The sequence below is a fragment of the Cyclopterus lumpus genome, chromosome 18, assembly GCF_009769545.1.
Source record: "Cyclopterus lumpus isolate fCycLum1 chromosome 18, fCycLum1.pri, whole genome shotgun sequence".
NCBI classification, from domain to species: domain Eukaryota; kingdom Metazoa; phylum Chordata; class Actinopteri; order Perciformes; family Cyclopteridae; genus Cyclopterus; species Cyclopterus lumpus.
Window position 1 is genome coordinate 9,237,126 of NC_046983.1, and position 19,024 is coordinate 9,256,149.

The 19,024-nt window shown below is 40.3% G+C and overlaps 1 protein-coding gene across 1 annotated transcript in view; it reads left to right on the top strand.

The window, feature by feature from the left end:
- The window catches only part of LOC117747775 (glucosidase 2 subunit beta-like), a 101,133-nt gene that overhangs the window by 8,062 nt on the left and 74,047 nt on the right, over positions 1-19,024 (top strand). The window contains exons 6-8 of the mRNA XM_034557223.1: positions 2,077-2,210; positions 8,806-8,875; positions 12,660-12,738. Of these exons, the coding sequence (XP_034413114.1) occupies positions 2,077-2,210; positions 8,806-8,875; positions 12,660-12,738 (283 nt within the window). The remainder of the gene's footprint in view (positions 1-2,076; positions 2,211-8,805; positions 8,876-12,659; positions 12,739-19,024) is intronic.

Below are 19,024 nucleotides of genomic sequence, written 5' to 3' on the forward strand. Positions count from 1 at the left end.
GTTTATTGTACAGAACCGGGAGAGCGTAGATGGAGTGGTGAGGTGAAACACACACACACACAAGATGGCGTACCAATATGTAGTTATTGTCATTTAGACAAAAGCCTGAAGGTCTAATTCACAGCTCTTTGAGTCTCTCATGGCTGTCCTCAACCCTTCTATATTGTCCATTGATTATGTGAGGACTTACTTCATCTCAAGGTATTCCGAAGCACTTTACAGTGATGTTCGTGGAAAGAAGTACATTTCAAGAATGTCAGACTTGTTTAAACATATATTACTTGTGATGCAAGATACAGGTACAAAGATGGCACTTGTTCAACTCAAGAGATTTTGACTGAAGGACGCTTGTTATCGCACGCCCACAATGCAGTCTCACGCATGTCTGGTTTGCCAGCTGAAGGTCTCTGAGTGTGTACCCTGCGCTCTTCCTCGCTTCTTTTTCTTTTTTGTTCCATGTTCTCTTCTGTGGCAGCTGATTGGCAGATCGAGGCTGCAGTGTCACCCAGCCCTCCTGGCACAATGTGATCCTCTTCTCTCAGTGTGTCTTTGTTGATATGACAGGGTTACCTCATGGGCCTTGTCTCAGAAAGACTTACACAATGACTCGAAAGTGAACTCTTCCTGCTGTTCGAGGGTTAAATAAGAATCTGCTGTTGAAGAAACAGGATGCCAGAAAACGTAAAAAAATAAATTATAAGCCTTTTTACAATGGGAGCTGAATGTAGCGTGTCAGCACCGCACGCCCTAGGACCAACTGCTGCTGTTAATTGAATACTAATCGGTATTCAATAAAATCTGCTTTTAGGAGGATCGGCATTATCTTTCTGCCCACATCGTTAATTGTACATTTTACATCAGGGAATGATGTGCAGGGTTTGCGGTTCTTAAATCCTTTTTTAAATGTTTTTTTTCTCACCCTAATGTAGCTTTGTCTGAATGTTGTTGCTTTATCTATTCAAACTGTCATATCAGCAGAGTTCATCTTTTGAACATTTTTTACTCATCCCAATAGAAATATTCAGATTAATGTGTCATCTTAATAGAGTTTTTTAGATTCATTATTTGTAGAAAGTTGTTTGTAGAAACACAAATACTTTGTGCATTAGTTTTTGGTGTTCTATTACCAAAATAGTATTTCATCACTGGGTGTTATTCACAAGTGAATATCTTTTCGTTCGCTCAAAATGGAGCCCATAAATCACTGCAGCCAACTGAAGGTGGCTAAGCAAGCAGCGTGGCCTAGAAAGGTAGTCATCCCTATCCGAACCAAGCAGAATCCATCACTGCATTATGAGAGTCTCTGAGGAAAGATCGGAAGGCTGTACACACACACAGACACACATACACGTGCGCGCACACGCACATGCAAACACGCAAACAAGGAGCTGCTGCTCTTTCATATTAATTGGTCCATTACAGGGAGTAATGATGGGTTATGCTTGTTTGTCAAAAGCTGTCATATTTGGTGTGACAGCAACAGCTCCTGACGCAAGTGATTTAAATAGTCCATTGTGCAGGCCTGACCGCTGTCGTACACGTTTTAGTAAATACATGGGCTTGTTGTCTGCAGGTAGATGTACTGATACTTAAAGAAAGATGAGGTAAGAAAAGAGACGGTTCTTAAAAGCCTGTTAAATCAGGCACAACTTTCTATAAAAACCTTTGAGGTTATAAATCAACTGTCCTGTTGTCAACACTTGAATTATCAACATGCAAATAGATATCATATTTGTTGTATCATTTCTATGGTTATATGCGGTGGGTGTTCGCTGCAATTTACAAAAAATGGATCCAAGTTTTAGATTATGATTGGAGCTGAATGGTGGGAAAGGACACATGTGGTTTGATTAAAACAGAATGACCAGTCTTTTGAGATGGTAATGGATTTTTATTTATTTTTGGTGGCTTTTGGTCAACCTAATCTTATTCAGACACAATCAGAATGTCACATTGTTTGTGTAGTTACTTGCACAATGACTGACTGTAATCTAGAAAACTGACCTTCTGTGCTAGAACTGTAATTGAATAGGATGAAAGTGATGTTGATGTTTTTTGTCCCTCTATTGTCTCTCTTCAGGCTCAGCTCAGAGAGCTTCAGCAGGTAGCCGAGGACCTACAGATCAAATTAGAGGAGCACAGAAGGAAGAAACACAAGGCCGACCGACTCAAAGAGCAAACATTAAAGGGGCTGCAAGCAGGGGACAGCAGTAAGTGTCTTGCCACCTTTAACCTGCCAGGATTTGGTTTGAGTCCATTCAAAGCAATTTGCTCAATCCACAGAATTGCTTCAGTTTGTAGATCATAGGTCATTGTTGCGGTTACCACAGGGCAGCGTCCGTTTTATTTCAACTCAGCCTTACATTGAACAAAAGTAAATTGCCCTCAGCTCCTCCGGCCAGATAGTCAGGATGACAAATGGTAGAACATCAGAAACCGCTGGAAGGGTTAAATACAGATGCCTGTGCCATTGAAATAAATGGACTAGGAAAGGAGTGCTAAGCAACAGCATATTGCAGTCCCACAGCTCTCCTTTTCTGTTCCTCAAACCTTCAGAGAGTAGTTGCTTATGACTCACAGGAAAATTCCCTTATCGCTCTAAGCACTAGCTGGCTCGGCATTTTAGTGACGTTCAGACTTGCGTATGTGAATGTACAGAAAGTTATAGATCGGAAATGAGCTCAATAATTTTGCACTGAAGTCCATAAGGAGTCATCACCTATATGTGTGTGTGTTGGTAAGCAGGGGATAGAGATCTAATATGTAATTTATTTTGTCTCTTTAACACATATTCAGCTGGTTTAATGTCAATATAACAAAATGCAAACAAAATACATCAAACACGGGTCGTTTGAATGCTTTTCCATGCTTTGTTTTCATTGTTTTCTTTGCTTTTCATGCTCCTCTCTGATGCCATGAAATGCTGGCAATTGATTGTCGAGTGACAAACTGGCCCTCAAGTTAAAGTTTTGATTGCAATAAAGGTCATTTGACTTTGCTGGTTCCTCTGAGCAAACATCCATCATGCTTCCCACTGTGCCAGCTGACCTTTGCTAGACGTCACCGGCCCCCCATGTTCCTGAGTCTGTCAATCTTTGCTTCCATTACTGCGCATCTTCAGGGCGTAACAACCATCAATCCATTTTCATGTCCGTATTTGCGAGTCATGTCCAAGTTGGCTTTCCATCGAGGCTTTTATTGTGCGTGCGGTGGCTTCTGTGTGCTGAAGTTAAAGGAAAGTTCCATTTATCCTGCCTGCAACCTATGTAGTTACTTGTTGACTCATATTTTAATTTGAGTGAATAAGCACTATTAATCTGCCAACAGTATAATTAAGCAAACGCTTTATGGCTCCCCGACTCGCCTAACTGTTACTTTGGGGCAGCAAGTTGATACTGTTTTAAGAAAATAGTGAACTAATTAAAGAAGTATTTTCTCAATGTGTAATCTTTTAGATCTGTATTTTTTTTAATGCAATCTGGCTAATGCATGGCCCTGAGTTGTTTTAAAAAAAAAAAAAGTCCTGTGCAAGGCAACAGTAATAATGTGTTCACACTACGATGGAACAGGAGCGACAGCACGGCCGAGCGTGGCCAGCTACATCGTCTGCGGGTCGCCGTGGAAGTGTTGCCCAAGCTTTTGTTGATGTGGTTGTGTTGTTGAATACCACTGGGAACTCTCTCACAGTGGTTTTTAGGTGGTTTGGAAGCCGGTGAAACAAAAACACACGATTGGTTCACTCGTCAATTTGTAGCCCGTCACTCAATGAGAGGTGTCGGTTTAGATTAGATTAGATATACTTTATTCATCCCCAGGGGGAAATTTCTTTGTTGCACCAGCACGGTTTGTAGCTCCATTGAAATCGACTTGGATCGCAGCGTTAGAGATCACTTGCGTTACAGTTTGAAATGTCGTTTCACGCCTCAGTCTATACGGTAACACCACACCTATATTCAAGCCAATTTGTAATCGGCTCGGGTTTCCAAATCTTGAGAGTTTCTTGGATTACAAAGGTCTTCAAAAGTAAATGGCCACCGTTTCCTCCATATTATTTTTATTATAGCTCTTTAACATCTTGTAATTTTGCTGTCATGACCAGTCAAACGAATATCAGGCTAGAGGACCAACAATTAATAATCTTTACATCCTTTCGACTTATTTTCACCACCATTCACTGACTAACGCACATATTGTCTAAACATGTCGTGCGCATTTTAAATGTTCCCCCGCTATTAATTAAACTTTTTTTTTTTTTTTTTAAAGTCTTAAATGACAGAAGAACCCTGAGGACAAATCTTAAGTTATCTAATAAATATCACATGAAAGAGTTTTTTTTTTTTTTTTTTTTCATTAGGCTTTCTTTTCATGACCTGTCAATAGCCGGTGTCAGAATATGAAGGAAACAATGAGTACAATGAGACAATACTTGAACGACCTGGAGATATTGGATGTTACAGTATGAGTTTCTCTATTTCATGAGAAAATTATATTCCATAAATTCATTTTGTGTACACGCTTTTACAGGACTATGAGCAGGTGCTATATTGGGAAGAAATGTTTGAGAACTGCAGTGTGATACTGTTACACCAACTAATAATGCTCATACTGTATTATGTAATAATTTACTATTGCGTTAGAATACAAGAATAATGTACTCTCGCAAATAAGACCACATTATTGCGCTGTATCCTGTGATTAAATTAGGTAGCTCAGTATCTACCATTCTGTTACACTTTGCAAAGCATGCTGGGAAATCTGGTTAAATACTCATTGAATAACAAAGACTTTGATGTGCCGGATCTTTGGAAAGAACAGTAATGTTTGTTTGTCTTTTAGAAACATCAAAAAATAATTTTGCCTCAATAAGCTTTGGGTTCACGTGGAGGTCTCTTCCTTCTCTGATGTTTATTTGATATGATCCTCTCATAAAGAGACACATTGGATTTACGTCTGCTCCTCTCTTTAATGGTACGTCCCAGTATGCAAAGCTACACCGTCTCAGAGTTCACCCACAGTTTGAGGAGATTTCCACAAATTCATTACTAATCCAGCGGTTGACCTGATTTTCTCTGGCATTTCTCTTGCATTCCACCTCCCTGTTACTCATGTTTCCAAAGGTACACGAGGGCAGTAAGACACACGATGTCCTCATCTTATAGCATGAATGAGATGTACAGAGATGGCAGGATGCCTCAGCAGCCAAATCAGTATCTATCACAAAATACTCTTTAATTACGGTTCATGTTTCTTCATTTCTTAGATAAACTGAACATTATGAAAATAATCATTTAACTGTTCTGTCAAATATGGGCACAATTCATTGTTCATCCTTTTTGAATTTTAGAATCGTGCAATTTCCATTACCAATTGCATCAATTTATATTTTTTTTCCAAGCATAATGATTCGACGATGTCAAATTGATGTCATATCCAGTCATGTGAGTTCATTAATTTCCCCAGCCAACGCAGAGTCTAAGTCATTACATAGTCAGATATGCCACTTTTAGTTATGAAAGTTTGCCATCCCCTTTTGAATTGTTTGATCATTAGCGAATCATAAATCCGGACTCCAGCGCAGCAAAATAGCATCTTGTTCTTGTCAGATGGTGTTGTTCAACTGACAGTAACATATTGATGCATAAGTAAACCACATGGGCATTAATTTGGTATAAGAAGGTTTGGGACAGGTACATTCTCACAGAATAACACAAGCTTATCTTTTCTCCTATCATACCTTCGCCTAAGGGAGATCATTAGTGCTGTTGTCGGGGAAGATGATAACTGATTTTGACATAATCTGACTAATTAGGCCGAGAGGTATCGAAGTATTTCATAATAAAGTGCCAATATTGAAAAAATAAGACGTGATGGTTTAAGACAACAATTTACACCTAAGAAAAAATGTTGCACTCTATCTGAATAAGTTATCTTGATAATAAAATCTGGTCACAGGCCTTTTGAGTTCACACCTGCTCTGGTTGTCTTGATTATTCCGGCGTCGTATTCAGATCTCAATATGCAAATTAGGTGGGTGGAGCTGATGGACTTGTTGAGTGTGGTTATGGTTTGCCTTATTGGAAGATACATTTTAGCTGTTTTATTATTGGCACTGGAGAGAGCACCATTCACGCCTGTTTGCCATCTGTTTGGCAACGTCTTTATGAATTTTGAAAATTTGTAGCATGCTTCCAGTTTTGCTTGAACAGTGCGTTAAATCAACGCATTTCCTCCAGATGGGTTGGGTGTCTTTGTATGCGTGTAACCATATTTTTATATACACTTTTGGTATTGCTTTCTTTTTCCTTTAATACATTTGATCATACAATCTATTTCAGTGAATATTATATATGCTTTTACATTTTTTAGGTTTGAAATATATTCGTTTTACGGTTTTATTAGATAGAAGATGGTAGAGACAAAGGTCGACAAAGTCCCCAGCCAGCGGCAAACTAGGGACTTTGCAGTTCAAGGTCCTTAACCCCCGGGGCATTAAGTAAGATTTTATTTAATAAAATAGTTTTATTTAGTTTGGTCACTATTGTTAGCTTTAGTATTAATTGTGGATTGTCCTGCTGCTGAACATAGTTTGGTTCATGATCTATGTTTTCTGTGTATCCACAAAACAAGCTAAGCGGTATGACTAAATCATTTAAAGACTAACATTGTGATGACAATGTGAATTTGGCGCATTAATTTGTCATTTGTGATTTCTGTCTGATATCCGCTCTAGGCTTAACATGTGGGAACCTAAAACAGAATGAGGCAATTGGCTCAACAACTTTAATCACAACCCTATATTTCTGATCAAATTTAAACGAGTGAGCAATTGATTTTGTACACGGCAATGTTCTTATAGTGCTGCAGTGCTTTCTGAATGTGAAGCAGCATGAGTCATTCTGTAAACCGGCACCATCTGATGCACCATTTAGGTTAAAACACTTATTGGCACATTCTATCCTTATATTTACAGTATCTGCTGTTCCCAGTAAAATAAAGGTTCAGTACAACACCTGCAGCCTTTTGGTACATCTCAAAGCTTTTTTTTTCCCCCTCAGAAAGAGGTAATTTTCTGCCTCAAAATATTGCTTGTACTGTATAAAAACAAGCAAATGTGTGTTATGTTAGCCTTGAAGTGCACAGCTCACAATAACAAAGAAAGCTCTTTGTGGATAACACAGTCTGTAGCCAAGGCGTAGATCTGCCGTCTCCTGCTGATGTGTTCCATTTTCTCTGTTCTTTGTTCCCCTCTTATTTTACGAGTATGCTGCGCTATCGCCAGGGCAACATGGGTGGATGAGTGATGGTGTCCATTAGTAAACATAGCCCCCTATATGTGCCATCGGCCTAAAAAGCCAATGTCTTGAACCTCCTTCCCACTCTCGTCACTTATTTTCCACATTCTACCCCACTCTTCCTCATACCTTTTACCCCCCCCCCCCCCCCCCCCCCCCCCCACACACACACACACACACACACACACACACACACACACACACACACACACACACACACACACACACTCTCTATCTTTCTATCCTTCGCCTGCCTCCCCTCCCTTCTCCATCTATCCTCCTTATGGTTGTTTTTCATTGCTGCAGCTCTGCAGTAGAGGGAGGGATGAGACCAATTCTCTTCCTCTTTTGTGCACTAATTTTTTTGCAAGGCAGAGACCGGAGAACGGGTTCAGAATGTCAAGCATTAGGTTGGGAATAGAGCGCTGTTCAAACAAAAGAACAGGCCACTAATATGACAGATGCTGTGTGTATTGCAGAAGAATATTAGCAAATCTTGTTTTTCCCCTTGGCTGAGTAGAGTCAACAACAGGGGTGAGGAATCTGGCTCCTCCGTAGATATTTGCTGCCTCCGTTCATGTTGTTGTTGACGAGAAGAGGTGTACAATCTTTTTAAACTTAAATCCCCCAAAACAACATGGCTTTATGAATATGAATTAAAGGTTCATGTTTGTCGTGCTGCATTTATGAACTAGGGTTTAGTTTTTTTTTTTTTTTTTTTTTGGTACACCCCTACAGCACACACTCAACCCAGGCACTCTACTGTACACAGGAAGAAAAAAAAGAGAGCTAATTTCACAATTAGCTTTTCTGTAATTAGTACGGGAAGGTAATTGCGGCGGATGTGCAATTAGTATTATGTAAAGTGCTTTTCCCCAGACTTAGGGGCCAATCAGTTTGCCCCTTTACATTCTCCGTTCTGCTGATGATGTGGGAGATGCTTACAGCTGAACATAAGAGAACTTCCTCTCCCTCCCACGCCGATGAATACGATTCACAAAATGAATCAGTTGGGGTCACATGCTCGCTGGAAAGGGGGTTGAGGATTTATTTTTTTTTTTTTTTGGTCTCCTTTTCATCTGCCTAGATTGAATATGAATGGAAAAGAGGGAAATCACTGTCATACCAGCCGTTACAGCACAAAGCCTCCTGATTGCATTCTGGACTCTTGACATCCTTCTTTTTCTAAAGGGAAACCAAATGGTCTTGCACAGTGTGACTGACTCCTTGCCTGATTGGCCAACAAGTCCCCCCACCCCCCGCTCCCCATATTCTTTAAAACCAACTACAACTCTGTCCTTTTTTCTATCCCCACCTCTCAGTTTTGCAATTAGTTGGATCAGATTTATAGCAGTGATTGTTGATTTAAAACGCAAATCCGACATAGCTTTGTAATTGAACATATTACTTCTTCATCATGACTAATTGTGTTTATAAGATGATGAGCTAGAATGTTGTGTCTTAAAACTATCAGATTATTTTGCATTAACCCAGATATCATTTTTCCTTTTAGGTCTTTTTAAACGTCAGAACAGCACTGTAATCAGCACTTTCCAGTTACTGGACAGCAATAACGATGGCAGGTAATTAACATGCACATGTTTTCTTCTTTGACCATTGAGGCTCCAGTTCTCATGCACATGCTTTGCCCGACTCTAACCCATTTAAATGACTCAGGGCACCATGACAACCCTCCAAATTATATTTATTTGTTATGTTAGCCTTCTAATGTTAATACAAATTGAACATTTTGTTTTCAAAACTGTGTTGGCAAAGATTTTCAGATGTAAGGATCCACAGATTTTTATTTATTTTAAACCAAACCAACCACTGATATTTTTATACTGAACCAGTTTTTCCCAGAGGATTTTACTCTTGCCAGGGTGAAAAGGTTTCTGTCACAGTATTGAGATTGCTATGAAATCCAATACTAAAGAAATTCCTAAAGCATATTTGCTCTCAGTTTAGGCTTTTCTCCTCCTACTGTGCAGTTTAAAAGAATGTACCAGAGTGCCTGAAGGCTGGGGAGTGTGGGGGAAACAAAGGAACAAGGTTGAAGGTTTCCAATCTGGCTTTATAATTCAGTGGTTTCTATCAAATTATCTACTGTCCTTGAACACTGTGCTTCTACTAAACTGTACTTTAACCATTGGATTCTAAAATGAGCAAGCATTATTGATGAATATATCTGACTGAAATCTTATCGGAAGAGTGAACCTACGTTTGAGTTGTAAAGCTTTTTCAATGGCAAACTGTGTGTGTGTGTGTGTGTGTGTGTAAACCTGTGGTTTCTGTCGACTTGGATAAGGGGGTATATTACCATGCCACGTGAGGCAACATGTCCACTCACTTAGAATTATTGTAGTCTTCAATGGAAATCCTGCCAATGTGAAGAAACATAAATGAGTGAGATAAAGATCCATAATGCCACTGGATTAAAATAATGACACATTTTTAGCTCGCATTTATAGTATCCTTTATTGCTCATGCTTTCAGATAAATGGGTGTTTCTTGAGTTTCACACCAATATGTGTCGGCACAACACTCATTAGTTCCACCTTAACTTCTGATGCAGCGAATACTCATCAGTCTGAGCTGAGTGCACACATTGCATTCCTTGAAACTTCGACACCTATTTGTTCTTCAGCGTACTTGAATAATATTAAAGAGACCGGCATCCATTTTGCCTCCGAGCGAGATACTTCTATTTGCTGGAGGCTTTTCAGAAAACCAGCGTGCGCCATCTCCAATGAGCCTGTCTCCTTCATGCTTCTCCACGGCTATCCCCACCCTGACGATTCTCACCTTCCCACACCACGCCTGGAAGAAGAAAAAAAAAAATCAATACTGCTTAAGCTAACCAGGCATACTCTCCTAGAAAGGCAGCAGGGCTGGGCGCAGTAAACTGAAAGCGCTATAAAACATATGGCTGCATTGAGGTCGAAGTGCTTGTGCAGCGATTTTTTTTTTCTTCCAGGGAGGGCCATGTGTCCGCTTATGCATTCCTGCGCCTGGATGTGTACCATTATTTAGCCCCTCTGCCCCCCCCAATCTCTTCCCTTTCCCTCCCCAGCTCTGCCTCCATTCATCCATCCATCCATCCACTCCATCCCAAGCTGCCTCTCTTCGCGAAGTGCGCTTAAACAAACGCCGCTTATTTCTATACAGCCATTATTTACAGTCCATCAGTCAATGTGGTTCGGTGAGCTGGCCATCTTGAGGCAGGACATGTATTGATGCCCATTTGAATATAGCTTTGTTTATGTATGCTACATCACCATTTTTTTTGGACGGCTCTGCAGCTCTCGCTAGTGTCGAGCTTGATTTAGTTGCCGTTATGATAAATGCAAGTCCAAAGTCACCGGTATACCTGATGCTTGCACATTGCCAGGCAATTTGCTGACATTGAACTGGATTAGCATGCACATTGCAGACTCTTTATCATGTTTAAAAAAAGAGAAGGAGAAAAAAAGCTCTTGGCTTTGTCCCTAATGACACTTAGCAAAACACTACCCGGTTCTTAATCCACCCGATTGGAATTGCTAATTATCTTTAATGCAGATTTACAGATAATTGTTCTCTCATTCATACTGTGAACACATCACATTTGTGTGTCTGTTTAACCACCAATAATTGCTTCACGACAAAAAACAAAAGTAACCCTTTTTTTGTGAATCCACACAAAATACATGAAGGAATATGTCAGACGCTCACAAGGCTGCTGATTATCATCATAATTGTATTTGAAAACAAATATTAACAAAGTAGAAATGTCATTGTTCCTGGGATTTGTGGGTTAGCAGGTTCAGACATTTTTTGTTTCCACATCTCAAACATGCAGTAAGTAAATATGCGTCTGAAACTTTCTATCAGTTTGTACTATGGGGAAAAATATCTCCCTCACACATTGGTCATTAAGGCAGCTTGTGAACTTCCTCACCATCATTTCATCCCTTCCCAAGCGCCACACACACACACACACACACACACACACACACACACACGCAAGCCACTGTGCCAGCTGGCAGGCAGTTGGCAGCCCAGTGCAGGATTAACTGGTACCAGTATGCTGGCCTATAAATAGAGTCTACCAACTGCTTCAGGAAATGAACCATGATGGAGCCTCCCAAAGGCCCACAAGCAGGTTGTGCTTTGTATCCCCTCGTCTCTTTCAAGATTATAAGTCTATATGTGTGTAAGAGTGAGTTCCCTCATGTTTATTACTGTCTATATTAGTCAAACCCACTGTAGGTGTGCATTGCCAAGCACCTCCTTTTTAAGATGCCATTATCTATATGTGTATAAATGCCCTCTGTGATTGGAGCCGAAGCCAGTTTTCTTCCTAACAAGATTTTCAGAGCGCTGCTCTGCAGCCTCACAATAGAGAGAGCCATTGTTTTTCTCTAGCACTTACCCCGAGCATTGATCCTCTGTAGTGGAACAAGCTATTCGCTTTGTATGTTATCCTCCACTTCTGCTTTTGATGGACTCCCGGGATTGATCCTGCCTATGCAGTCATTATCTCGGCTCAGTAATGTTAGTTTAGGTGGAACCTCTAGGAGAAAGACCCCAGCAGGGAAGTGTGGCTTTAAGAAAAGATCTAAGTGTTCCAGGATAATAGGTGGTGTGTATGGTTTTGATTGTGCTTTGTGTTGTTTTCTGCCATGTGGAGGGAAATGGGCTAAACGGATGGGGGAACTGCGTGAATGTTGACAAAGCCCAAACTGACCTAAAGAATGAGCTCACCCAAAAAAGTAGTGTTCAACTTTCCCTCGGTATCAGTTAAAACGCCAGTAACGTTTGTTTGCATTTCAAAGTGAGTTAGCTGGTGCGGCTTTATTCTGTCACATCCAGAAGTACTGACTGGTCCTACGCCAAACAGCTCGTGTACCATAATCCAGGTTTTTTTTAAAGCTAAAAGATCTGCTTTTGGGTCCAAAAGTACAACAGTTTATTTTTTGTACTTTAGTTTTTCCTTTTGTTGCAACCACCTCCAACAAGTCTAACATGTTTTGCTGGCCCTCAGTTGCTCTGGAATACATAGATTGTTTACAGGTTGTTTGTGTTATCTGCAGCGATGAAGGCATTGACATGTTCATAGCAACCAATTGTGTTTTTAATAAAAAAACATTTGAAAACTGGGAGTAATGCTAATATATAAAGTGCATTTTGTTATAAACGTGAGTTGATTCATTCAGCTCATCCTAAGACTCAAACTCACCTTTTTGGAGACGGATTCTATTTAATTTAATTTTGTTGACTTTTTTTTTTTTTTTATGTTTTACGTGTAGGATCACATTCCTAGTTGATGTACCGAAATACAAAGACTAAGACACGGCTGTTATCTGTCGTTTTTGTACACAACAGTATAACTGTGGATGAAGTCCAGGCTAAAGTGGCACTTGTCCATGATGAAGAGCGGGTTCTCTCTGAGGATGAAGCAGTGGTGAGTTGTCTGCTATTCATACATTTCATTGTACAGTGCTGATGAGTTCTCAGGGCCACCAAGGGTGCAAAGAGATACGGCCTTCACTGAGGTTGTGTAATCAGGCCTGCCATTGAAGTACTTGGTTTCCCTGACAAAACAAGTGTTGCAAGTTATTTGTGATCCACAGTATATCATCTAACTATATTGATATTCAGCATGTCCACTTTTCTATTGTGGAAATACCCTTCAAAGGATAATAGAGGCTTTTATTCTATATGTTCCTTATTGTCAATACATCCCATGAAACGCTTAAGATATTTATTCTTTTATAATGGCTTAGTAATATCCTAAAACACATGGACAGCTCTCAGCAAATATGACTAACAGGAATGAATAGTACATTTTCTTTTAAGTAACTATCTGCGGATTAATACACAGTCAGTGTACAAGTGAGTATTTACAGTTGTGTATGTGAGATGAAATCAAAAGTACAAGCTCACCCCACAACCATCACCCACACATGCAGACGTATTACGTATACACTACTGTTCAGAAGTTTGGGGTCACCCAGACAATTTCGTGTTTTCAATGAAAACTCAGACTTTTATTTATCAAATGAGTTGCAAAATGAATAGAAAATATAGTCAAGACATTGACAAGGTTAGCAATAATGATTTTTATTTGAAATATTAATTTTGTTCTTCAAACTTTGCTTTCATCAAAGAATGCTCCATTTGCAGCAGTTTTATAGCTTCTCTCACTAGCATAGCTAACATAATTACACAATGGTTTTCAAGGGTGTTCTAATCATCCATTAGTGTTCTAAGAACACAATGTACCATTAGAACACTGGAGTGATAGTTGCTGGAAATGGGCCTCTATACACCTATGTAGATATTTCATTAAAAACCAGACGTTTCCACCTAGATTAGTCATTTACCACATTAACAATGTATAGAGTGTATTTCTGATTAATTTAATGTTATCTTCATTGAAGAAAACAGTGCTTTTCTTTGAAGTGACTCCAAACTTTTGAACGGTAGTGTATAGGCATCAGATCTGAATCTAATGTAAATGCTTTGAGATATCCAATATTAGCCGTATTGTCGAGTCGCTAAATAAACAACAAGCCGATATACGTGTTTATCTGCCTGGCCTTCTCTGTGGTTTCAGTATCTTGCCGGGTTGTCTGTTTTCTCCCCTCATACAACAGGGTCCCTTCCAAATTAATTTGAATTCTGAACAGGATGAGCACAGTTTCCCAACAGTGATTTTCCCTGAAGCTGCAATGTGTGAGAGCGCGGCTGTCGGTTTCACTTTAAACTTGTTGAGTATCCCTCTTACCACGCAGCAGATATCAAAATCTCTGGCTGTAAACAAAATAGCTAGAGCTCAATTTTTCCACTTCTTGTCGCTCTTCCTATTTCTAATATAAATGTCAATTGATATGCGCAATCATACACTACCGCACCCAAAAAAAAAAAAGAATCTGTCGGGTTCTCCTACGGCCGGGCAGGAAAGGTTCAGCTTGGTTGTCACATTGCTGAAAATGTGTTTACTGAGATGTGTAAATGTTTTCACAAATTAAGTTTGTTGTCAGGGGGGGTGAAGTGAATCATCCATCGGCTCGCTAATTGTAATGGCTGTAACATGTCTAACGAGACAAATGTTTGAATTTTGTGGTGCAATGTGTGTATGTGACAGAGAAATGTTAAGCTGCACCAAAGCTGTAAGCAACATGAACAATCCGTGTTCATTTGTTCTTTCTGCTGGCGAACGGAAAGACATTCATAATTAATTCATCTGTATCCAAAGCAGATGAATAGGTATGAATATGCATGAATATGAAAATGTGTACTTAACTGCAACCACAACAAACGGCGATCAAGCCTGGCAAATTAAACAGGGGGGCATTGACATTAGTTAACATATAATTTGCATTAGAACTGACAAGCAGTCCTGTGTTAGCACCTTAATCAAGGTCCAAGGGCAGCAACAGTTGTGCCATACGAGAAGTTAATTCTGTGTACTGGGAGGTATTAAGATAAACACTTTTCCTCTAATGATTTCCTATCGCCACTTGTGCGTTTCTATTTTAGAAATACATTTGCTGACGACTTTAACATTGCAATTATATTGCAAATCCTTTCACGTTGATGAAAAAACAATGGTTGTTGAGAGAACGCAATAACACTGGGTCTTCATGTCAATTTCTCACAGTATATGTGGACAGAAAGGAACATTAAAGGTATTTCCTCATCGATGCTCAGTTGTAATTACTCTTCTGTCACACTGGGGGATAAGGCCGTGTCTTGGTTTATTTTTCCAACCTTTTTATTATTTCCCCCATTGCTTTTTTCCCCTTTCTCTTAAGAAGCTTTGGCCTCCATAGTAAATGTAGTTTCCACTTCAGCGGCCCAGATAATTCAAGAACAGAGGATTCTCAAGAGAACAATTTGATGATCAAAGGAGGCACTCCATTCGGGAGGGAAAAGGGATATTCTGATGCGGCACTCCCTCAGTATTCTATCATTATGTTATAGCGCTCCATTCCTGTAGAAACCACTGTTAATGTAGATTCAAGTTTGTTCACTTTTCAGAAGGTAATCATAGGTATTCAAGAATAATGTCTTGTCAAACAAATTGCTCCATTCTTGTTGAGTTGTCTCCTTTTAAACAAAGCACGGAGACCTGAACGGATATCATTTCAATACTCAAACTGGAGCATTTGCACTAAATTAGCTCTTGCAAAGATTGGACTGTCCTCTCTTTGGTCATTAACCACAGTACAATCCATTCTCAGGAGCACTGACGTGTGACCAAGCTTGGTCTATAGTTATGTGCTGGTGAACAGAGCTTGAGGAAATTGCCTTCTCTCAAGAAATGGGCATTTGTGCCGAGGTGAAATTTACTTATCCATCTACTACCCACTCGCCTCACTTCAAAGCCCCTTAATCAGTCTACTGAATATATTTTTATTTTTTATTTTGAACAGAGGAACTAAATAAATACCCTGAGAGCATCTTTTGGTGGTGATGGTGGTAGAGAGCAAAGCTGGAGGAAAGAAACATTACTGTAGGTGCATGGGACGTTGGGAATTCCCCATAACCGCTTGCTAGTGGGTATGTAAATCTGGCTTCTTTTTTTTTTTTCTCTTCATAGTTTGATAATATTTGCAATACCTCAGGGGTTCCAGAAGAGCTGTCATTAGTTGGTAACGAGGCAGAAAGGAAGACAGTATAGCTGAGATGTAGTGGTGCGTGGACATAGCGAATAACTAGCTTCAAGAAATCCTGTATGGTAATAGCACTCAATATTCAAATTCAGTGCTTTGAAGTTATATTTTATTCTCATTCAAACGAGTTAGATGTCTGCTCACTGTGCTGTGAACTAGTATGACGTCAAACTAGTTTTATATTGAGTAGTTGACTAAACAGTGTCACTTTAATTTAATTTTAATTTAGTAGCTTTTGACCATATCGCATGAGCTTTACCATTTGAATGGTTCAAATTTCCACTTTTTCTCCTCTGAGCACTCAATATTAAAGAGTACTTTATAACAGTAAATAAATACAGATGAAATAAAGTATTTAGAGATGAAACAATCGGTCGTCACTGAATACAACAGTTTTGACAATCAAGTCGGCATTTTCAAGTTACAATCGCAAAGATCTCCGCTTTGTTCTCTTTGGTGGCACCTATGACATTAAGCGGTAATTGCAGATATATTTTGTGCTTTCACTTCCCAGAGAATGTTGTTACAGACAACCTGTTGGTAACAATGCAAATGGAAGGGCTTCCATCAGTGGGCTATTGGCTCAATCGCCATTGTGTTACTTTAAACACCAGGACAAATGATAGGAATATATTTTGCATATTCTTTTGGTTTGTTGAACAAAACAAGTATTTGTGAAGATGTCATGTTGAGTTCTGGGAAATTGTGATTTTATCACCTAAATAGTCCAAAAAGACAAATTAATTGCTAAATATTTTTTATCTCAGAAGAACATGATTACAGCTAAAACCTTCCCAATACCATGTATCCATCTTCCGTCCTAGTGAGTGACAGATTGACAGCGTCACACAGAGCCAGAAAACACCTGCAAAGCAAGCCGTTCCATCTTGGCAACAACATTGAGCTCTCTTGATGTTCACAACATCCACTGATACGCAGAAAACAAACACCCGGCACCTCGCGATGCCCTCCCACCCCGAGTCGCTCACTACCAACCGAGACCAGCCCCTCGGCCCGGCTCCTCACACCATCTGCTTGGGCTGGTTGACATTTGGCCTCAGCCAACACTTAAAAATCTCACTTCAGAGGGGACCAGCATATTTATATTCAGTTTAATTTTTTTTTGTTATATGTATATCAAGGGGGCAGATTTTGGAATAAAAAGAAAATAAAAAACTGACTGCACTCGGTGAATGGGATTTAGTGATGCATATTGAATCTGTGTGTGTAGGCTTTTAAAGTGTTATATACAGTATAAAGGGGGTTTGACTCCTCATACAATACTGCACATAATCTGTCCAATACATCTAGAGTCCAGATGTAACCATGACTGTAATGGTTGCACATTTCATCGACGCCAAAAGACCACACGGTTGTAATTTTAATTGACTGCCACGTGAACAGGAAGGCCGGCGTCACGGCACATCTTGCTCCACGACGTCTCGCCAGCCTCCAGAAGGGGGCAGCAGGCCTCTAAGCTGAGTGCGAGCTAATGGAGAAATGGAAAGTCACATTCACAGGTCATTTAATCTTTGTTTTGTCATGGGCTGGGCCTCTGGTGCTGTTTTTCTGCCTCGCTCTCTCAAAAAAACGGAGAGAGATCCCTCCTGTTCAGAAATAAACAATTCTCAACTGCCTCCAAGAATTTCCTTTCTCATGCATTTGATGGTTTTGTGTAACGCTTGCAATGACTCTCGGATTTTGTGTGTGTGTGTGTGTGTGTGTGTGTGTGTGTGTGTGTGTGTGTGTGTGTGTGTGTGTGTGTGTGTGTGTGTGTGTGTGTGTGTGTGTGTGTGTGTGTGTGTGTGTGTGTGTGTGTGTGTGTGTGTGTGTGTGTGTGTGTGTGTGTGTGTGTGTGTGTGTGTGTGTGTGTGTGTGTGTGTGTGTGTGTGTGTGTGTGTGTGTGTGTGTGTGTGTGTGTGTGTGTGTGTGTGTGTGTGTGTGTGTGTGTGTGTGTGTGTGTGTGTGTGTGTGTGTGTGTGTGTGTGTGTGTGTGTGTGTGTGTGTGTGTGTGTGTGTGTGTGTGTGTGTGTGTGTGTGTGTGTGTTCTGAGGAGAGCTATAGGGCTACAACATTTTTTTACTGTTTAACTCAATGCCTTTATTCGGAGCAATGTAGGCTTTTACGTCAATGAGTAACCTTGAGGTCTGCACGAAGCAGACCTAAGTTGCACTTACGGTTCTAGTCGTACTGAACTGACCAGGGATATGGGACATGGCATTTTACAGTCTTGCCATACCATGGTGTGTTTGCTTGTGGATTACACAGTAGCAAAGGTAAATCAAACACCGCTTACACTTAATGATCTCAGTCATTTAGATGGTAAAATTGTACAGGCGACCAGAATCAAACCTCTACCTTATGTGGGGCTTGCATATCTGTTTGTGTATTCCAACAAGATTATGGGCTTGTGTTAAAAAGCCTGCTGGGTTTATGAGGCTGAGGGCAAAAAGGGTGTTGTCTGCGCCTTTACCCCCCCCCTCCTCATCGCCTTCAGTACCGTTCACCACCTCCCATCACACGTGCCATGTTTTTGCTCCCCAGCTGGAGTGCTTTCAAGCAATATAATGTGAAATGACAGGCTGAAACCAGAAGTGGAGTGATATGCGCTTTGTAGAACTGAGGTAGAGAAAGCTGACCTGCTAAAATTCGCTGTTTTGTGTCATGTTCTTTTGTGATGATGGGATGACAGTGCGGGGAGGCGGAGGAGGGGCCCAGAGAGTGATTTGGGCGTTAACTGTGAAATACTTTTGTATTTGTTTCAGGCCGCACACCTGACACTCCTCATCCTCTTGCCTTTCCCTCTTCCTCTGCACCGCTAATCTTCTCCGCACTCGTCTTTTGTTATGTAACTGCAGTGATGCGCTCGAGGTTGCACGGGTGGCACAAGTAATGGGACCAGTGGGAGGTCAAAGGCAAGAGAGGCTACGAGCAAAGTGAAGAGGCATTGTTTGATGCTCCTCCAAGCCCTGAAAAAGGTCTTTTTATATTAAGTTGTATTCATCTACCTCATCTGTTTACCCACTCTGACAGTTTATTTATTTCTTTACTTACTTTCTATTTACAGTT